The 22,796-nt window shown below is 44.6% G+C and overlaps 1 protein-coding gene and 1 pseudogene across 7 annotated transcripts in view; one reads left to right on the top strand and one right to left on the bottom strand.

Moving 5' to 3' along the window:
- Positions 1–22,796, top strand: part of DSCAM (DS cell adhesion molecule) — a 744,988-nt gene that overhangs the window by 502,446 nt on the left and 219,746 nt on the right. For all 7 annotated transcript variants that reach the window (XM_084992175.1, XM_084992177.1, XM_084992176.1 and 4 more), the window contains one exon: positions 8,297–8,470. In XM_084992175.1, coding sequence (XP_084848301.1) covers positions 8,297–8,470 — 174 coding nt within the window. The remainder of the gene's footprint in view (positions 1–8,296; positions 8,471–22,796) is intronic.
- On the bottom strand, positions 2,876–3,195 carry LOC146397905 (non-histone chromosomal protein HMG-14 pseudogene; annotated as a pseudogene).

The raw sequence follows: 22,796 nt of genomic DNA, 5'->3' as shown, positions 1-22,796 counted from the left end.
CTTAAAAGCTACAGAAAACTTTTATAGGAGAAAAAAAGTGTGATCATCTCAATAGACGATGAAAATCTAGCTCATAATATTCAACATATACTCCTGATTTAAACAAGAGCAACAACAAAAGATAGAGTTTTGTAAAGCAGAATATAGAAACACTTTTTAGGACCCAAAGGGCTTTGGCAGACGAAGAAGAAAAAGGCAGAATGTCCAGTAGATACATGAAAAAAGAATATAAGCAGAGTATTCACCAAAGAATAAGTACAGATTACCGATACAATCTTGAAAAGATGCTCCAACTAAGCAAATACAACCAAAAAGTGCAACACTTCGCAAAACCATGTAACTTAACATGACGAGTATATGCTGTATTGACGAAGATCAAGAAGATTGATGGTGTGCTTGTGTGAGGAAAGAGTTAACCCCAGCCAGCAGAGTGGAGCTCCAACTGCTCCGTCTTTTACGAAGCAATTTGGTGTTCTTCTCTAACACTTACATGTGCAGACTCCACTCCAAGGATTAGCCCAAGAGAGTAGCTCCCACTATGCCTTCCTTTCTCTCTACTGATGGACTGACTGATCAGCGCCGAGGTTCGTTGCAGCGGGGTCCTCAGTCTTGTGGAGTAAGGAGGACATAAAGTCCATTAACTGTAAAATGATCAAATAATTAGAAACAGACATTAGAAACAACAAACAGTAATGTTGTGCTGTTTGGTAGTACATGCCATACCATCGTTTAAGAATTTAAATGCTTCCTCTGCCCTATGAAGGGGTTCTTAATGATCTCCATTTTACAGGGGAGGAAGCAGAGGAACTGTAAGGTGACATAATTACCTCATTTCTCACAGTGTTTCAGGGATCTGTTGCTGTGTAACAAATTATCCCCAAACTCAGTGGCTTAATGATCATAGTAAGGCACATTTATTATGCCCCACTTCTGTGGGGCAGGAGTCTCTGTGTGGCGCAGCTGAGTCCTCTGGCTCAAGACTTTTCCCAGCACTGCAGGCAAGATGTTGGCCAGGGGTACGGTCATATCAAGGCTAATTCGGAAGGGTCTTCTCCCAAAGCCCACTCAGGTGGAGGCCGGCAGGATTCAGCTTCTCACAGATGGTTGGTTGTGAGATCCTAATGAAAGCCTCTCCCCAGGGCAGCTTACATTTCCCCAGAGTGAGAATTCTGAGCTCAGAGAGAGAGAGGGAGGGTGGAGGATTCTGTGAGAAAAAGAATATATATATATATATTTATGACTGTGTTACTTTGCTGTACATCAGAAATTGACGGAACATTGTAAATCAACCATAATAGAAAAAAACACAAATCTTAAAAAAAAAAGAAAGAAAAGATAAGGAGAGAGAGGGCAAGAAAGAGGCCACAATGTCTGTAACCCTGGCTATTTGCCCAGGATCCACCACATAGCAGGTGTGTGGTAATTAGACAATAAACACATTTGGTAGAGAAAAGGCACAATTTTATATGTGCTTATAAAAGATTAGGAAGTCTGTATTCCCCCAAGATGATGCAATCTTGAGGAGAAGAAAAAAGGCAGTTACTTTTTTTTTTTACTGTTTGCATTTTTGACCAAATTTCACAGATTCCTAATCCAAAATTCTCATATTTTAAACCCTAGTAGGTAAACTAGTAGATGGCTTTCATTAATTACTTTCCAAAATCAATTGTTCATTTCCTATGTTCATTATTCATTAAAGCATTTGCTTAAATCTTCTGTGAACTTTCATGAATTGCTTTAAATGATCTGTATTATACATGTTTCTGTTGTAATTTTACATTTTATACATTTTGATAATTTTTTATTATTCCCAAAGACCGAACAGATGTAGAGATTAGAAGGATTTTGTTCATTTTGTCTCACTTTATAAAATAGTCTGTAGCTGACACTGAGGAAAGCAAGTGAAATTATTTAAAAACTATTATGTTTTTAAATTTTTTATCCCTGGTTTTGAATTATTTGTGAATAAGATGAGTGAGAACAATTTTTCTATTTGGAATTATATCATACACTAGGTATGTGATAAAGAACTAATACAGATGTGTAAGTATTTTGAATATATGTCCCTTCCAACTTCACAATTATCTTACATCATAACTGAGATTTTATTGGTTGCTTTGAGGATCAATACACAGACATTTTAATTTGTACACAATTCTTAACGCATGTACCAAAAATCTAAAAAATCATATCATTGTATTTCTTTTCTAAACAGTTTTTCTAGTGACTTTACAGCTTAAAAGTTGGAGGCAAATTTTCCTTAACAGGATATCAAGTACCAGTATCTTCGAATGATGATATGCTGTTATATCATAAGTCCCACTAATTCACAATTTTAATATCATATATACTACGTACTCAAATGTTCAGTCTTTCACAGCACATTAACAAAATTACTAGGAAAACTGGACTACCACGACCAAAGGTGTTACAGAGTGCACACAATTCTGACAAGGAGAGCCAAGGTCAAGGTTGGTCTGCTTTAGAAACAATTCTACCAAAAACAACATGGGAAGAGAAGTAATTTCGAGTGTTCAAGACGTTAAATGCACAACTGACTCCAAATCACCATTTAGTACGCTTTGTATTACAGGATATAAAAGCTCCCCATCTATGGAATGTTAAGCTGACACCCAAGACATTCAAAGCCTCCCACATTCAATATCCCACTATTTTCTGGTTGTACCAAAAAATAACCAGCAAATGATTTTGTCTCTTAAAAAAAAGCATCTCCACTTAAAAAATGGGATGCGGTGGGATTCCCTCCTTCTTAAAAATGTTTCTAGAGCTGCTAAAAACCTTGCGTTTACAAAATAGTTGATAAAACGATTCCTCTGGATTGTTCAAGAGGGGACACAGGGACCACGGACAGGACTGGGCGTGTGCTGTTAATCAGACGTGGCTTCCTTCTCTCCTGCTTCATCAGAGGCTGGGCTCTCCTCGCTTTTAGTTTCTCTGTTTTCTGCAGGCGGATCTTCTTCCGTTTCTTGCTTGGTCCCTTAGGCCTGTTTCCCTTTGCTCCCCTTTTCCCTTCTGTTTGTATTTTTTTGTCTGAAGCATTATCCGTTCCTGCTGCCTATTTTTGGCTTCGTTTCCACTTTTTGCAGGAGCAGGTTTATCTGACAACCTCGCCAGTCTCCTCTTGGGCTCCTTCTTCGCTGCCCCCTCCGTGGAGCTGACTTTCCTCCTGGGCATCCTGGTGGCAGCGGGTGCATGCCTGGTGCCTACGTCTGGGGTACCTGCGGGCCATGGTGTGCCGAGAGCTTTCGCGAAGCTGGGCCGCCTGTCTCTTTTTAAATACCTTCAAATCAGCCAACTACAGGCCACAAGTCAAATTCTGCTCAGAACATGCTTTTGTAAATAAATATTATTGGAGTTCCCCTTGTGGCTCAGCAGGTTAAGGACCTGACGTTATCTCTGTGAGTGTGCAGGTTTGATCCCTGGCCGTGCTCAGTGGGTTAAGGATCCCACGTTGCCAGAAGCTGTGGTTTAGGTAGAAGATGTGAACTGGATCTGGTGTTTCTGTGGCTGTGGTGTAGGCCAGCAGCTACAGCTTCTATTTGACCCCTAGCCTGGGAGATTCCATTTGTCTCAGGTGTGGCTGTATGTAAGTGAAGATAAAATAATAAAATAAAATAAAATAGTAAAATAAAATAACAATAAATTTTAATGGAACACAGTCATGCTAATTTATGTATTGTCTATAGCTGCTGTCATGCTTCAATTGCAGAAAAAGTAATTATAACAGATTGTATGGTTTTCAAGCCACAAAATACTTTTCATTTGGCCTTTTATAGAAAAAGATTCCCTATCATTGTCTGAAAATACTGAGATTTTTTTTTCCATGAACATGATATAGTATTCCATCTGCATTTATCTGTTTTAATAGCTAGCAACAACTTTTGCAGTTTTCAGGTCAGTCTTGCACATATCTTGTTAAATTTATGTCTGAATATTTCATGCTTTAATGCAAGTTTACTGTTTTTTTTAAATTTCAAATTTTAGTTGCTTGTTACTAATACATAAAAATGAAATTACTTTAAATTTTGTATTTTGATGTATCCTATGATGTTGCTAAACTTACTTATTGTAGCAACTTTTTTGTAGGCTATTTGATTATGTAACGAATTATGTCATCATGAAGGAAGGCAGTTATGTTCTTATTTTCCAATACATATATATTTTATTTCATTTTCTTTTTTATTGCTCTTGCTAGAATCTTCAGAACAATACATATATATTTTATTTCATTTTCTTTTTTATTGCTCTTGCTAGAATCTTCAGAACAATGTTGACTAAAAAGGCAAGACCAGACATCCTGGTCTCTTTCTTGTTTTGCTAGAAAATAATTTGGTGTTTACAATCGATGTTAGCTGTAAGTCTTTTAAAACCTTTTATCAAGTTATTCCATTCTATGACTAGTTTACTATGAGATTTTTAATCAGGGTTTTATCAGGATGTTGAATTCAGTAGAAATTTTTTTTCTATCCAAGCAATCATATTGTGTTCCTTTTTTGGTCTGTGGATATGATTAATTTCATTGACTAATTTTTGAACATAAACCAACCTTGCATTCCTAGAGTAAAATTCACTTGGTCTTGATATATTATTGTTTATATGTGTTGAGAAATCTAATTTGGTAATGTTTAGTTAAGGATTTTTATGTTCATTATCAGTATTGATCTGTGGTTCAAAAGTTTTTGATTTTGGTGTCAAGATGATGCTGACCTCATACAGTGAGTGATAAAGCATGTCATCTTGTTGTAATTACTGAAAGACTGTGTATAATTTTTTTTCAATTGTTAGATAGTATTCACTAATGAGGCTGTCTGAGTATTGAGTATTCTTTGTGGAAAGGTTTTAACTACAAATTAAATTTATTTAAACAAACAGGACTATTCAGGTTATCTAATTTTTCTTGAGCGATCTTTTAGAGTTTTTGTATTTCCAGAAATTTATCTGTTTATTGTTAGTTTTCAAATTTATTGGCACAAAATTATTCCTAATATTTTCCTGTTATCCATTTAATTCAAGGAGGGGCTGCACCGATGCCTCTTATACTTATTTATAATGTACATCTTCTCTTTTCTTCATCATCCCAACTAGAGGTTTAGATATTGTATTTTTTTTTTCAAAGAACTAGCTTTAGGTTTTATCTGTTTTCTCTATAGTGTTTCTGTTTTTTACTTCAGCGATTTCAATTTCCCTCTTTATTCTTTCAACGTTTCTCCTCACTTTGGGTTGTATTTGCTCTTCTTGCAATAGCGTCTTAAGGTGGCTGCTTAGAGCATTGATTTGTGATCTTTTCCTTTTCCAAAAGGAACATTTAATGTTGCAAACGTCCATCTAAATGTTGCTTTTGGCTCCATCCCACACATTTTGCTATGTTGTTTTACACTCTTACTCAACCCAAGGTATTTTCTTCCTAATTACTCCGGCACGTTCTTCTTTGACTGTTGAGTTATTTAGCAGTTGCTTTAATTTCAAGCATGTGTGGTTTTCCTGTGTTTGTTTCTGTTATTGATTTCCATTTTAGGTTACCTGTGGGGCTACAACATAGTTTCTATCATTATATCTTATACCCGTCGGTTGAAATTTACATTATGGCCCATGATATTGTGGATGCTGTTCCATGTGCTTTCAAAACCAGCATGTATTCTGCTGTCATAGGGTGGACCGTTCTATAAATGCCAATTAAGTCAGATTGATTGATGGAGGTGTTAAAGGCCCCTACATTTCAAACATTGTCTATTCTGCCTTTATCTGTCTTTCTCTTCTTGAGACTCCACCTACCCAACATTAGAACATTGGGTATTGTTCTAGAGCTCTAAGACATCCTATTCTGTATTTTTCAATCTTTTGCACTTTTTGTTTTGATTTGGGGAGTTTCTCTTGACCTAGCTTCAGGTTCACCGATTACTTTCTCTGCTGTGTTCCGTCTGCTTAGTAGCTTAAGGAATTCTTTAGATCTAATATTGTGTTTGTTGTTTTCCAGTGTTTTGTGTATCTGTCTCCTCTGTATAGTTTTAATATTCTTTCTGAATCCCCCACCTGAGTGTGGGTATAACCATAGTTACTGTACAGTGCTTATCTGCTAGTTCCATACCCATGGTTTCAAAACTGTTGATTTCTTCTCTGATTCTTTTTTCTTGATTTTTATGTGTGTGTCTTATAATACTTTATTGACTTTTGGCCATGGTGCATAAAAGAAGAGAAGTTGAAGAAGATTTTGCTTATTTCCAGTTCTTTACATCCTGCCTGCTTGTAGACCCATGTTCTTCCACCCTGTACCAAAGCCAGAATTGCTGATATTTTCTGTATCTCCTTGCAGGGCTTTTAGTTCTTTGCAACTGAATTTACCCAGTTGCCTGTAATTTCCACTTTTTATTTTTTTTTAGGGTCGTACCCATGGCATATGGATGTTCCCAGGGTAGCTGCAGCTGCCAGCCTACACCACAGCCATAGCAATGCCAGATCCAAGCTGCCTCTGCAGCCTACATCACAGCTTGTGGCAACACCGGATCCTTAACCCACTGAGCCAGAGTAGGAATGGAACCCACATCTCATGGATACCGCTTGGGTCCTTAACCTGCTTAGCCATGGCAGGAGCTCCTCTTTTGTCTCTTTGGTGGGACTGAGATGCCTGGAGTAGAAATAAAGGAAAGGAAGCCACAGCTGAAGTTTTTGCCACTGTGAGCTGGGGATACCGAAAGGTAAATGGTCAGTTTGAAGGAGCCAAAGGGAAGAAGTGTCTCCCCCTCTCATTTCCCAGATGCGAAGTCTGACGTTTTCTGCAGGAACAGGTGACTGCCCATCTGTTGAGGTCCCATGTGGTTCCTGGGGAAAGAGACGAGCAGCTCTTCTCTCGTGCACACACGTGACCCACGCTTCCGGTTTTCTCTGGGAAGATGGAAGTGCCCTCACACGTGGGTGCTCTCCCCAAATCTTCACACTCAGGTCAGAGAATAGATAAGCCCTATCAGCTTTTCAAGGCTGGGGCCACAACCCCCTAGTCCTGGCAGAGGGGCAGGCATGTAGCAGTTTCATCCAACTACTGACCTCCCACAACTCTCCCAAGATCTTAATCCCATTTCTTCGTTTCTAATTTCTTTACAAAACAGTTCCATGCGGATCTTTCGTATGAGTCACAGCACCTCTGTGACCATAGCAAGCCCGTGGGCGCCACTGTCTCCTTGAAGGCAAGCAGTCTAAGGAGCATGTTTTAATTTTGTGTTGTCTTACTGAAATGACCTGAATAGTTTGTTTAAATAACATTAAATGGCACTAATAGGACATTGTGTTTTGGTGTTTGTTTGTTTGTTGCTTTTTAGGGCCGCACTTGCGGCACATGGCAATTCCAAGGCTAGGGGTCAAAATCAGAGCTGCAGCTGCCGGTCCACACCACAGCCACGGCCACACAGTATCTGAGCTGCATCCACAGTCACCTACACCACAGCCACAGCCACATGGTATCTGAGCTGCATCCAGAGTCACCTACACCACAGTCCCAGCAATGCTGGATCCTTAACCCATTGAGCGAGGCCAGGGATCACACCCACATCCTCATGGATACTAGTTGGGTTTGTTTCCATTGAGCCACAGTGGGAACTCCACATTGTGTTTCTAAACTGGGCTATAGCTGCACTTACAGGGAAAGCCATTGGGAGTTCCCTGGTGGCTCAGCAGGATAAGGATCTAGCTTTGCCACTGTTGTGGCTTGGGTCACTTCTGTGGCTCTCAGGGCACTGCTTTTGCTTGGGTTCGATCCCTGGTCTGGAAACTTCCGCACACCATGGGTACAGCCAGAAAAAAAAGAAAGAAAGGAGGGACGTGTGCAGTACGAGTGGCCGCCCTGTTGTCTTGGATGCGGGCGTCACTGAGGTCCTTAAATGCCATGTCCCGGAGGCTCTCCTCGTTCCCATTCATATCACGTCCCCAGGAACACAGATATTTATGTAGTTACACAGAGACGTCTGCCTCTGTCGTCATTCCACTGTTTTTTCCGTGAATTTGTCAACTACTTCCTACTCCTTACACTTGGCTTTTTATGTAAAAGCTGTCTGTAAAGTCTCGTACCCTTTTATCTCGAGTGTGAAATACGGTCATCTTAAATAAATGTATTTCTCTCTAGGCAGGAATCTCAGTGTTGGAGGAAAGGAAAAGAAAAACGTGGTGTCCCTGGCGCTGCGTGCTCAGTGTCCACGGCTTCCCTTTGTCAGTCTGGGCACCTGGGCCTCACTGTCTCCCCGTATGTACCGCTGTTGACATCACCTTTCCTCCTTCTGTTCTGTCCCAGGTGCTGGGGTTCCCCAGTTCCAACCCATTGCCCTGAATGGCCGAATTCAGGTCCTCAGCAACGGGTCTCTGTTGATCAAGCACGTGGTGGAAGAAGACAGCGGCTACTACCTGTGCAAGGTCAGCAACGATGTGGGCGCGGACGTCAGCAAGTCCATGTACCTCACGGTGAAAAGTAAGGAGACGCGTGCTTCGTTTTACCTATAACCAGGGCGTTGGGGGCGCACACGTGCCGTCACCTCCATGCACACGTTTAACACCAAAGCCTGGCTCGCCGTGGCGCGGGTGTCGACGTCTTGTTGTTACAAAAACACAGCTGAGGGGGACAGCACGAGTCCAGCCGATGGTCAGAGCCTGCCCGTCCCCTTGTCCCTGGGGCGGGGAGCCTCGGCGTCTCTCCCTTCCACTCCCCTGGCCGCTGGACCGGGCTCTGGGCCCCCTAGCGGATCGTGGGGTCCAGGCATCTCTGCCTTTAGCACCTGCATTCCTCTCCTGTGGACTTTAGCGTGGAAAAGCCCAGTGCACGGGCTCAGATGTGTTTTTTCAGGGGTGTATTCCTCTTTTTTTTTCTATCATTTGCAGGCTGGCTTGTCCATAGAGTTTGTTTTAAGATCCTTACGATTTCAAGAAAGCTGAAACCTCCTTATCAACACACCTAAGCAAGATAGAGCGTGTAGCACTATGCTTAGGGGCCACGTGCTGACCCATTTTAAAGGAAAGGGCACCTTATAGTGAAATTATTTTTATGCTTTGGTGACTAAACCAACAAAGAGAGGACGCACAGTGGACTGAGCGCTTCTCACTAGCGAATGGGTGTGCGTCTGGTTGACGGTGAATGGCTGGTGTCTTTCTCCATGGATATCTCTGTCTACTAGATAAACTGTGATTTCCTCCTGACGACAGGGCTTTGATTAGGCGTCCTCTTTTTCATTTTAATTATGCCATTGATAGGTTGTCAAGGGTCTCCCCCATATCATGTATTAGGGAGATTGGATTTAAAAGTGAATTTCAGTGGTGCCTGTGCATATGAGAGAGAGAGAGATGTTTAAAGGCTAGCCACACGAAGACTAGTATCCATCCTGTTTTACTAGGAATTTATTCCATTTTATCCATTTTTTTCTAATAGTACAGTAAAAATATCACGCTATCTATTTTCCATTCTTTTATACAGTGGACCCATTTCAGTTCTGAAATAGAGCTGCTCTCAGATATATCGTTGTCTTACTCAGTACGCACTTTTGACGTCTACATTTTATGCTCTAGAGGAACTGGCTTGCAAGAATCTGAAGACAAATAGTCATATCACACCCACTCAAAGTTGAAATGGAAATTTTTAAAAATAGTAAATTGATGAAATATTAACGAAACCCAAGATCCGAAGGCCCATATCGACCCATGTTGATCCATCTTTCCCCAGCAAAAGGAACATCTTTGGCCGTTGCTTTGACGTACTTTACATGTATAAAGCATTTTTTCTGTCTCACTCATATATACCTGGGCTCTAGTAGGTACAGGGCCTGGTGAAGGCTGTCAGTACAGTCAGCCATGGTCCTTACCTTCACGAAAGAAAGAGCTTATGTTTTGAGAAAGGATGCAGTGAGGTGTGTTGCGGCACCTGCTCATCGTAATGTGAGGTGAAGGTAAGGTCTGCCTTCCCAAGGGGGACGGCACTGCTGTTTGGGGGGGATTCAGGAAAGCGACAGGGAGGGGGAAATCTTTAAAATGGGTAGATTTTAAGAAAAAAGTTACTGGAGTAATAAAGTCGACTTAAAATGTTGTGTTAACATCAAGGGCACAGCAAAATGAATCCGTGATACGTATCCATCTGTCCTTTCTTTTCCTGGTTGTTGTCCTTTACAGGCCATCACAGAGAACTGAGTAGCATTCCCGGTGCTATACAGTAGGTCCTTGTTGCTTACGGACTTTGTATATCACGGTGTGTATAGGCCAGTCCCAACCTCCCCATTTATCCTTCCCCCAGCATTTCCCCTTTGATAGCTGTACGTGTGGTTTCCAAATCCTTGAGTCTGTTTCTGTTTTGCGAATAAGTTCTTTTGTATCATTTTGATTAGCTCCCACCAGTAAGTGATCTTATAGGATATTCGCCTTTCTCTGTCTGCCTTATTTCACTTAGTACGATAATCTCCAGGCCCATGCATGTTGCCGCAAAGGGCACTATTTTTCAATGGCCAGGTAATATTCAAAAATGGGTGGGACTTTAAAATGCAGAAATTGAAGGTCTTCTCCGCATCTCCTCTCTCTGTACCTTCGACAGTGATAGTGGCTGTGGGGTCATGGTTTACATTCCTTTGCAGAATCAGTGACTACAGAATGGTGTTTGTGTTCAGCCCTAGGAGATGCAGTGGCTTTCGAAAGACAGCGTTGTGGAGGGTATGCCTAGGCACTCAGGTGGAGGGAACAGAGAAAGCAGGTACCAAAAATCAAAAGACTCAAGGCAAGCGGTTACTGTGTCTGGACGTTGTACCCAGTACCTGAGAGGATTAGAGAAAGAAACACTCTAAGTGAGTGTTTGTCAAAGAAACATGATTCTTAGAGTTGGTCAGTCTTAGTTCCCTCTCTTAAGCCACGTAAACTACCAGTGGAGAGGTACGTTTATGGAACAATTAATGCTACCAGTTCTCGATAACCCTCGGCTGGCTTTACACCTTATTTCAGCTTCATGCACCTGGTGTATTTTTAACCCTTTTTTAAAATTGCAGCATTTAAGTCCTGAAAAGTAAAAATAGTAAGTAAGAGATACAGAAGCATGAAGACACAAGATATGTAGTGACTAAATTTTGGGTTCAAATGATACCATTTAAACAAAAGCAACAGCTAACAAACAGCGATGCCTGATGACTCTCGCTTGTTCACTGTGCGTTTGCTTGACAAGACTATTCAGTGCGTGAGCCGACACGTCTGCGCTCAGCACATTGCAGCGGGAGACCCGCCGCTCAGAGTAAGGCTGTTTTACGAAGAAAACGGGAGGGAGTGGGAGCAGAAGACCTTGACTCTGGTCTGAAGAGGGCAGAGCTGGGGCGTGGCTGCTGAGCAAACAGACTGTGTGTCTAGTGGTAACTGCAGCAGGGGAGTTCTGGGCTCTTCGTAGCTGATGTTAACCAGGGATATATCAGGCACCAATTCCTTACTGTCTCGTTGTCATCCCTAGAGACAATAGGAAAGGTGCATTAAAATTCAGACGTGCATGTCTACACACACCTGCACCCGCAGGGTGCACACCCCAAAACCAGAGGTGCTCAGGTAGCAGCAAGAAGAGAAGGGATTTCTCATCCTTTATTTTGATCTCTCCATGTGGTCCTAACAAGACATGTGCACAGACACACACGCGAGCACACACACACATAAACACGTGCACACACATTGCTTCATTCCACGTCAACACAGAAAAATCACTATAAATGAACAAGAGCTAACCAGTTCAGAATTAATATTTTTGTATTAAGACAGAGTTGATTTGCAATATTGTGCCAGTTAGAGCTGCCTATTCAAAAAGCAACCAGACAGGAATGACAGCAAAACAGGGTCACCCCTGGCTAACCACTGAGCAGACAAAACAAAACAAAACATTATATGGAATCACTAAAATAAGGGACAAAGACTTCTCCCCCTTTTTCCCCAAAGATTGGTTACAATCTTGTACACACTAAAAAAAGTTCTCAATATTGTTGAACCGTATTGCATAAAGATGGTAAGAAGCCTACTTTCAGGTGTCTGGTAACCTTGAAGCAATATCCTCCAAAGGAAAATCCTACTGAGGGGGCAGGGAGAAGCTCACCTTTCCAGGTCAGATCAGGGAAATGCTCAAAGACCACATGAGTTGGTCAAGGAGGACTGACGTGATCAGCGGGGGCCAGGGTGGCGTGAAAAGGTCTGGGACTGCTCCTCAGAGACCTGGACTCTCCTCCTGGTCCCACCACTTCTAATTAGGTCATTTTAGACAGACTGTTTTACCTCCCTGAGCCTGTAAAATAAGAAGAGTCGTGCCTTCCTCACAAGGTTATCATGAAAACCAAATGCACTGGCAGGTGAAGTAGAAAGTTCTGGACTTGTGGATTCCAACGCATATACATAGTGAGTGGTCCTGTTGGTTGGGGAGAAAGAGAAAACCCAGACCCTGATGTTGCTGTGCACAGGTGCGTTTTCAGGTGCTCTAAAGAAGAAAAAGAAAAGGTCAGCAGTGAGGAGGAAGAAAGAGGAAAAGTGACTTCCAAGCTCCAAAGAGAGGTACTTGCAGCCTCCATGCGATGCTGACCTGTCGGGGTGCTGCCTTTGCAAACTTGGACGGCCAGGGTCCTTTTCTGAATCTGCTTGTTTAAGAATAATCAATAGACTAAAACAAATTCTTTTGATAGGAAAGAAATTGCACTGCTTTCAGTAAAAATGTGAGGTATTCTGCATTTTCTCTGTCATTGTTTTAAAAAGCTAGGCTGCAAATATTTTTAAATGCAATGGGAGAGAATGTTCTACCTGGTCAGGCATGTCAAGAAATTAAGGCAGGCGTTCCCGTCGTGGCACAGTGGTTAACGAATCCGACTAGGAACCATGAGGTTGCAGGTTCGATCCCTGCCCTTGCTCAGTGGGTAAAGGATCCGGCGTTGCCGTGAGCTGTGGTGTAGGTCTCAGACTCGTCTCGGATCCCACGTTGCTATGGCTCTGACATAGGCTGGCAGCTACAGCTCCGATTTGACCCCTAGCCTGGGAACCTTCTTATGCCACAGGAGTGGCCCAAGAAATGGCAAAAAAGAAAAAAGAAAAAAGAAGAAAGAAAGAAATTAAGGCAGGATTTCCCGTCGTGGTGCAGCAGAAACGAATCCAGCTAGGAACCATGAGGTTGTGGGTTCGATCCCCGGTCTCACTCAGTGGCTTAAGGATCTGGCGTTGCCGTGAGCTGTGATGAGGGTCACAGACGCGACTCAGATCTGCTGTTGCCACGTCGCTGGCGTAGGCCCGAATCTGCAGCTCCTATTCAACCCCTAGCCTGGGAACTGTCATATGCCATGAGTGTGGCCCTAAAAAGCAATCAATCAATCAATCAGTGCCTTAAGAAATTAAGGCAGTGTCTCAGATGAGATCTCAGGATGTCCAGGAGGCCTGGTGCTGGGTTTTACATACATTTTAAAGACCCGAACTGTACTGATAGAGCCCAGTGTTGGGGACTCTCTGGGGACACTGGGAACCATGCACAGGCTGGGGCCCCATCTGGGAAGTTTCTCACCACTACTTTAATGCTTTCAAAACCCACCACTCTAATAATAAGGCAGTGTAACAGAGACCACCCTCTGCCTTTTCCGGAATCAGACCTAAGGAGGCTGTGGGAAGGAAAGACATCGGGCAGCCGCATTTGGAATGAGTGGTCCTGGAAAGCCACTCGTTTTTCTGATATCAGAAAAATCATCAATGCAGACCCTCCCAGCTTGGTCGGACCTCTTGCTTCTGGTTCAGCTTTCTCGTCTCGATGCTAATTGATCCAGGAAGAGGGACCCAAAACATCAGACAGTGTTGAGGACCTTTGGCAGATAGGACAGAAGGACTAGGCTCTACTTGAAAACAAACTTGACCTCTGGTGACAGCACTGTGCCCTCACCCCGGCGACTGCAGAAGCCTCTCCCCACATCACCAGGACTGCTTGGGCTCTGGGGAACATGAGAAAATAGTTCCAAAAACTAGCGAACCTTTCCAGTTGCCGAGGTCGCATCCCTCCCCACCCCCACCTTCTGCCCCTGGCCAGTTTGAGCCTGTGTGCGTCCAGGACACTGCTTTGTTTGGACTTCTGATCCACGAGGCCCAGGCGCCCCTCGGCATGGGTCCTCTCTGACCCTGCGTGCCACCTCGTGAAAGAGCATCCCTGGCACACAGGACCAGGTTCTTCCCTGGAGAGTCAGCTACCCCTGCAACCCTGGCTTCCGGAGCCAACCCACAGGCTCCAGTCCAGCCTTGGTCCTCAGCCCTGCCTGTGGGCAGGCCCCTGGGTCCCCTGCCCCTCTGATCGCTGTGCTGCCAGAAGGTGGGGACACAATCGAGTGCACTGTGTGTGTGTGTGCACCAGCTCTGGGCAGCCAGCCCTCAGGGCCTTGGCCGTTTCAGGACAGACCTCTGGATTTGACCTCAGGCAGTTGCCAGAGTCGGGGTTGGGCTGGGCACATACAACAACCCATTGCTCCCCACCTGCCCATAAAAAGAATCCACACCTACCCTTGACAGGCCATTCAACCTCCGTTCCTTCCCATCCTGTGCTGCTGTAGGCACCCAGGCATCTGCCCAGCACCTGCAGCCTTGCTCCGCATGATCCGAGGGGAGGGACAGTACCCAGGCTGCCCCACAGTGAGGCCGCGACGGCCTTGCCCACCCTCGGAACGCTCTCCAGGCCCCGCACTGTCACTCTGAGAGACCACTCTTCACGGTAACACAAGAGACGTGGGCTTGTGTTATTTCTTTGTTTTGTGCTCTCAGAAGCAGTGGGAGTAGCCTTTAAATACGTAACAAAACTAAGGTACATGGTTTTGTTCCTTAAACTGTCAAGATAGCTTGTGTGTGTCTGTTATTTTAACGGGGGGAGCTTCTCAATCAAGCCTTTGGAACCTTGGCTTCTGGACCCCAGAAGGCTGTGGATAACCCCATGGGGTTCATGTGACCTCTTGAGATCCTCTGTAAAAATGTGTCGTTCTGGGAAGAAATGCAGCTGTCATGATGTCCTCGGGGATAGCACTGCTGTTCCAGTAAATCACACCCCAGTTAGCCTGAAACAGAGACCACGTCATGCGTGGTCAGGTGACCAAACACATGACAACAGGGTCACAGGGCTGAGGAAGAATGAATGACTTTGAATCAGCGGCAGACTCAGTTTTATTGAAAACTAGGTTTTGCTATGTCGTTACCTTTGTTTTGGAACTTTTATTGGAACACAGCTGACTTAAAATGGTGTATTAGTTTCAGGGGTGCCGTAAAGTGAATCCTATGCATGTATCCATTTCCCCTGTGGGTTATCACGGAACACGGAGTAGATGTCCCTGTGCGGGGCAGCAGGTCCTCTTTAATTACCTCTTCTGCGTGCAGTGGTACGTGTATGTTACTGCTGTCCTCTTAACTCTCATCCCCCCGCCCACACACGGTTTCAGCTTTGGTAACCAGAAGTTTGATTTTGAAATCTCTGAGTTTGTTTCTGTTTTATAAATAAGATCTTCTGCCTCATTGTTATTAGATTCCACATATCAGTGATATCACATGATATTTGTCTTTTACTTCACTTAGGATGATTATCTCTTTAGGTCCATCCTTGTTGCTGCAAATGGCATTATTTCATCCTTTTAATGGCCAAATAATATTCCACTATGTATATGTACCACATCATCTTTATCTGTTCCTCTGCCAGTGGACATTTAGTTTGCTTACATGTCTTGACTGTCTTAAAATAGTGCTGCAGTGAATATTGGGGTGTGTGTATCTTTTTGAATTATGGCTTTCTTTGGATAAATGCCCAGGAGTGGGATTTCCGGATCATATTATAGTTCTATATGTAGCTTTTTAAGGAACCTCCATACTGTCTTCTATAGTTGTTGTACCAATTTACATTCCCACCAATAGTGTAGGAAGGTTCCCCTTTCTCCACACTCTCTCCAGCATTCGTTGTTTGTAGACTTTTAGATGAAGCTATTCTGACAGGTGTGAGGTGATACTTCATTGTAGTTTTGCTTCCCCTCTTACTGCAGCCTTGCAGCAGGTGTAACATAAATGACTTAGGAGACTCTAGATTCTGTTATGTTCCTCCAAAGGGTAGCTTTTGTGTTAGCAGAACCTTAGTTAGCTGGCCTTAAACTTCAAAATCACTCACCCTTGTGATGGGCAGCAGTTGGAATCTCTGATCTGTTCTTCCAGCCTCTGGCTGGTACTTTTTCCCTGAGCCCTGTGTAATCGCCTGCATTGTTTAGTAGAAATCTGAGGTTTGGACAGATGGTGTGTGCAAATATTGGCACTTACACTCTCTGGGACTCTCTTCTTTCTAAGACTTTTCCCTAATTTTCTGACCGCTTTGCCAGTCGTTAACTCTGTGCTCTGATAGATGAAGCTAATAGGCTTCTACTACTAATTCATACACAGATTTATATAGGCCCCCAGTAAATTCTCAGATCTCACCCACTGAGGTTCATCTTTTAAGAGGAGCATCTACTTTAGTTCAGTTAGTTTAGTTCTGCTTTGCCTTCAGTGCCTGAGTAGAAAGATAGAGAGATCGACAGTATACATGTACATATCCATACATAAATACATATACACACAATCCAAAATCCAAATTTTATTATTTTATTTTAATTTAAGAAATGTTTTTTGCTTTGTGGCCACCCCATGACAGATGTAGGTCTTGGGCCAGGAATCGGATCTGAGCCACAGTTGCAACCTGTGCCACTGCTGCGGCAACACCAGATCCTTCAGCCCAGAGTGCCATGCAGGGAATCAAGGCTGCATCCTGGCACTGTACAGATCCCATTGCACCAGAGCAGGAACCCCCAAAATCCAGATTTTAAAGTTAAGTGTGGAAAGGTTAGCCTATCCAAACTCTTCTGCCATTACTGCAAATCTGAAACATTTTGTTGTATTTTATAGTATTTTGATGTGCAGTTTAAAAAATGCATGTAGCTAAATCTAACAGCTTCCCTTTAAGGTTTTCCTTCATTTTGCTCATGCTTACTATGTGATTATCTGCCCCCAAGAATATTAGTATTCTCTATTTGTCATTTAACTTTTTAATACTTAAGGAATTTACTGTAATGCAAATTGTAAGTCAGACCGAATATATTTTTGACACATAGTCAGTTGTCCTGACATCACCTGTTGGGCATCTCATCCTGTCCTTAATTTTTGAAATAACAATTTCATTTTAGGGAAAGTTATTTAAGAAAATGAGGTCTCAAGTCAAACTTCCTGGTTTGATATGTCAACTACTATCTTTGTACGTTGGATGAGTTACATAAGCTCTTTGTGTTGCAATAATTTAATTCTTAAGTCATCTCAGGTGAATTAGTATAAACATATAAATTACCTAGAACATAGGAATAAAGTTGGATCCCCACTTCACACCATATAAAAAACTAGCACAAAAAAGATCGTAGATCTAAATGTAGGAGCTTAAACTAAAAAACTCTTTGAGTAAAATATTTGAATAAATTTTTCTGTCAGTAACATGAGGAAAAATGTATAAATTGAACTTTATAGAAATTAAAATATTTGTTCATCAAGAAAATGAAAAGACAGTTTGGAGAATGGAAAAAAATATTTGTAAATTATATATCTGATAGGGTACTTGTATCTAGAATTCTTACAACTCAACAACAAAACCACAGATAACCCAATTAAAAGTGGACAAAGAGGAGTTCCTGTTGTGGCTCCGCAGGTTAAGAACACAACATAATGTCCATAAGGATGTGGGTTCGATCCATGGCCTCGCTCAGCAGGTTAAGGATCCGGTGTTACCTCACGCTGCTGCAGAGGCCACCGATGCAGCTAGGACCCCACGTTGCTGTGGCTGTAGCGGAGGCCTATAGCTGCAGCTCCGATTCACCACCTAGGCTGGGAACTTCTACATGCCATGGGTGTGGCTGTAAAAAGGAAGAAAAAAAGATGGACAAAGGACTTGAAAAGGTTTTTACCTAAAGATGTGCAGAAGACCAGTAAGCACATGAAAAGATGCTCACCATCATTAGGCATAGAGAAAAGCAAAGCAAAGCCACGGTGGGGCACCACACCACTCCACACTCACTAGGATGGCAAAAAAAAAAGAAGACAAGTGTGAGCAAGGGTGAGGAGATACTGGAGCCCTGTACCTCACCAGTGGCCATGCAAAATGGTCCAGCTGCTTTGGACAGCATCTTAGCAATTCCTCAGTTAAATGCACAGCCACCATATAACAGACAACTCCTATGAATAATCCTAAGATAAACGAAAACACATGCTACGCAGAAACTTGTACGTGGAGGTCTCTGGCAGCACTCTCCATCATAGCTAGAAGGTGTGAACAATTCAAATGCCCATCGGCCAGTAAATGGAAAGACCAAAGGCAGCGTATCATGTAACAGAATGTCACTCAGTCGTACGGACAAAGAAGTAGTGATTCATGCTGCAGCACGGATGTCCCCGGAAAACACTCTCTGAGGCAGAGCGAGCTGGCGCAAAGGACCGTATGTCCTAAGATCACATCTACACGGAATGTCCACAACAGGCAAACCCATAGAAACGAAAACGTGAATGTCACCGAGGGCGGAGACGATGGGGCAACGGAGAGTGACTGTAGACGGAAGCAGAGTTTCCTTGCGGGATAAAAACATTCTGTGTTTAGAGAGTGGCAAAGCTTGCAGAACTCCACGAATACGCCACAAACCCCTGAGCTGTGCACTTGAAATGCGGGTTATGTGGTATGGGAACGATACCTCAATAGAGCGATTGCTTTAAAAAATCCCAGAATATCCAGCATCCTCTAGTGGACCCATGCAGCCACTGTTAGGAGTTTGGTTTTGAAGTTAGATGATCTGGTTTCACAACCCAGTTCCCAGGCTTCTGAACTGGGTAAACGTGGGCACCTTCTCCAGCCTCTCCAGGCCCGCGTTTCCTCTCCAGTGGAGGAGACTGTGGCGCCGAGAGGACCTCGTGATGGGGTGTTCTGACAGCGGAGTGTCTAAGAGGAGGAGGGAAGCTCCTCAGTCCTGGAAGTGGCTGCACCCAGACCCTGAATGCTCGTGGGTGCGTTGGCACTGAGTGTGTTCTTTTAAATGTCTGCGCTCTTGGCACGTGGTTAAGTAACCGCGTCTGCACAACCTGTCAGGTTCTGGAGGGCGAGACCGGCCTCTCCTCCGACGGCTTCACCGCCAGCCCTTCCCCTCGTCACTGTTAACATGATGCTTGCTTTGCTCTGCTCAGGTGCGGTGCTTGAGATCAGCTTTTGTCTCTTTCAAGGGCAGTCACTGGGGGTGATCAAAATTCGTATTTAATTTATAGAATGACTTGCGGTGGGGGGCCCACAGCTTTACCCTGCTGAGTCCTCGCGTCCAAAATATGAAACTGCCCCGCTATGTTCTCTCCCCTACTCTTTGCCCCTCCGTGGAGCAGGACGGATTTCTCCACTGGGAACACACATCTCTTTTACTACCTTTCCCACAGGACCGTGACTTCCGTTCGCTAAGTAGGTCGTTTGCCTTTCCTCTTTATTTGTGCCGTTGAACCCCCAGTTCTTAATCATTTTATATGATTATTGGACTCCAGATTATGTTTGAATGTTTTTGCAGGCTTAGCAGCTTCATGGTGAGATGGTCTATGATAAGATTTAAAGATACATGCATTTGTGTCCACAGTAGCTGACTCGTTCTCTCATTCATTCAACAAACGTTTGCTGTGTTCCTCTATGTGCCAGGCAGTCAGTCAAGTATCTGAGCTGGGATTCTCAGCCCCAGCCCTCCCACCTCGTATGTTCTCCAGCCATAGCCCACCAGCCACACACGGAACAAGTCGGGTTTATTCTTGTTTATTCTTGTCACGAGGGAGAACACACGGCTCTCGACTCTGGGATGGATGCTGTTGGCATCGGTGGCGGGGGAGGGGGAAGCAGTCTTTGACCTGGTATCTGAATGAGTGTCACCCTCAACTGGGGAGGAAGGGAGTCAGTGGCTGAAGATGCAGTGGTCCCTCATATTAGCCCGGACAGTGGGTGTGTTTGATCATTGGCTTCTGTATTTAGGCAGCGTTTGTGCTGTTGTCTGTGTTCAGGCATGAGGATGGAGTGGGCTCGTTTTATCTTGATCCATCTCAGCCACAGAGTGGCCTTGTCTGCTGCCGGTGTTCTGTGACATTGCTTGCATTCAGCAAGCAAACAGCAAGACCCAGCTGGGAGCCCCCGGCCAGCTCTTGGACACCGGGGGTGCCTTTCTCTTCCCCGTTTCTCTTAACCATTGCTGTCACATCATCGATGTTAACGTAATTCCTCTGGAAAAGGATGCAGAAGACAGTGAATAGGTTTGTTCAGGCTTAACTAAAGAAAAGCAGCTACAAGCAAGTGTCATCCTCAGAGGCCCCTGGACCAGTTTTATCATGAGCTCAGCCGAAATAAGCTGATGATTCATCCGAACTGTCATGGGCTTGGGAGCAGGTGCATGGAGATGAGCTGACAAAGGCGAGGCTTAGAGGCCTCCTCTGACAATTTACACCATGTAGAGTGGGGGGAGCTTTAGCTCACTTCTCTCTCGGGGCCTCCCAGGCCTGACCCTCTGCGGGGACCATCTGAACTACTGTGTCAGGAAGCAGCCGAAGTCGGCGGCCCCAGAGCAGTCATGGGCAAAATTTGTGATGCGACGTGGGTCACGGAGGGTGGCTGTGGCCACAGGGGCAGTGACTGGCCACCTGCTCTCTGCAGCTCCAGACATGGCTGCATCCAAAGGACAGAGAGGGGGTGGGCAGCGGCCTCTGAATATCGATTTTCCCACTTAGTCATTCAGAACCACACCCTCAGCCACTGCACCCCAGCATCCCAAGCTAGGGGTTCCGGGGCTGCTCTGTCCTTAGCTGCTACTGTAGGGCCCTCGTGGGGGAGCACACACACACGGGCAGCAAAGGTCCTCCTCCTTCCGAGGCTGTGTGAGCAGAACAGGCACCTGATTTGTAGCTCCTTCTGGCACCAGAACCAAGGTTTTAACTGTCAGTGTTGGATATGATACACAGAAGGACTACCCGAGATTTTCTAAGTGTGGCGGAAGCATTCCTGAGAATGGCTGGCTCCGTGCTCTCATCCTCTCTGAGGAGACCCATCAGAGACACAGCCTTCAGCGGATGCTAACTGTAGTCTTCTCTCTGAGGGACCTGGTCAGAACCCATAGCTTAGGGGCCCAGAGACCGCGCTTCCTGCTGGTGGCCCCATCCTCCTCCCTGGGGGATGCTCTGGGATCCGTCCACACCGAGAGGCCCTGCCTCGCTTCCGTGACCTCATTACTTCGTTTCTCTACTTGCTCAGAGTGGAGACTTTGCTGTCGATGGGACGGGAGCTGGTGCCAAGGCCTAAAACTGGGGAAAGCTCACTGAGTCTCTTTGGGGTGCTGCTAGGGTAAGAACATGGTTCCAGGACGAGGGGGTGCGGTCCTTCTAGCAACAAGGACTCTGCATTGGACTCTGCACGAGCGGCACGGCCCCTTCCTCTCTCCTTCCTCCTGATGGGTGTATCTGTCTGCGTCAGCTTTTGCTTTTAAAAAATGAGATCACATGAGACATATCAGTTTGCATCTGCTTTTTTGGATGACAGTACATCCTAGTTGTCTTCCTAGATGAAGGCACCTGCAGAGCGCCAGCTCACTCTGTTCAGCAGGTGTGTCCTATTTCACGCGATGGTTTGCATCACTTTGGGAGCCATTCTTTTCTGGATATTCAGCTGGGAGACAGTCTCATGTGTCCTTTGAGAAGAACCTGGGCCTTCTAAGAAGGGTCTCCCCTCCGTTTGCGACAGGAAGGAACCCAGGAAGGGCTGAGCAGGAAAGCTGAGGCCAGACCAGGGACGATCCTGAGGGGACATTTCAGAATAGGCGTTTTTAGGTTTTCATCATTCCTCCGTTTTCCATGCACTGCCAACTGCGGCCGGAGAAACATCTCCCCAGGATACAGGTCGCACCCCAATCTTCTGTGGAACATCTGTGGATGTGATGCTAGAAAGTGAAGGCAAGGAAAAATCAGACGTGCTTCACAGTCCTGAGACTCTAGCCGTTCGTTCTGGGTGTGAAAAGGGAGAGAAAAGGCGCTTCTGCTTAAAGCCTGCTGACAATGTGCCAAGCACGGGCAGAGCCTTATGTGAGAAGAATGGAGGGAGGGCATTCAGTGACCATCAGCTGCAGTAACAAGGATGGGAAACCGGACTGTGAGCTGGTACCGTGGCCGTGTGCTGCAGGCAGGAGAAAGGACAGAATAAGCCCAAGGCCACTGAAAAATTGCTGTCTCCTGAGTTGTTTCCAGGATCTCTTCCTGAAACCTCCGATAAGCCTCCTTTCTCAAGCACATGATTTCTGCAACTGAAAAAGTAGGGGTGTAAAAATTGCCTCACAGGTTATTGTGTTGATTCTAAATGAATGTCTTCTGCCCATGAATCCCTGGACCCGATGAGGGTCAGGTGTCAAGCAGCGGGTTTGGGGTTTCTGTATGTGTGAGCGTGTAACAGTTGCCTTCGGCATTTTCTCTCCCTTATCTCCTGATCATGTAAGATGCGTTGACCTTCCATCGTCGCATCTAAACTATAAGACCCAGGAGAAGAATGAACACCCCCTGGTCCTCTGCATCCTCGTCTAAGGGAAGGATTAGGGCTTTCAGTCGTACACAGGGTAGCTGAATCGCAGTAGGTTGAGGTGTGACCTTGCTGTTGTCTTTGTCTAGAGATGAATATGGTGTCAGGAAAGTGCAAGTTGACAAGGGGTGAGCTTGAGACGTTTAATGTTATGTGTCAGCTTGGCTGGGCCATGGCGCCCAATTGT

This window comes from Sus scrofa, chromosome 13 (assembly GCF_054392235.1).
Source record: "Sus scrofa isolate SSC_HxYL_T2T_F1_AM1 chromosome 13, Sscrofa_HxYL_maternal_Yorkshire_Landrace_v2.0, whole genome shotgun sequence".
Lineage (NCBI taxonomy): Eukaryota > Metazoa > Chordata > Mammalia > Artiodactyla > Suidae > Sus > Sus scrofa.
Note: the sequence above shows the minus strand (reverse complement) of the source record. Positions and strands in the feature narration are given on the sequence as shown.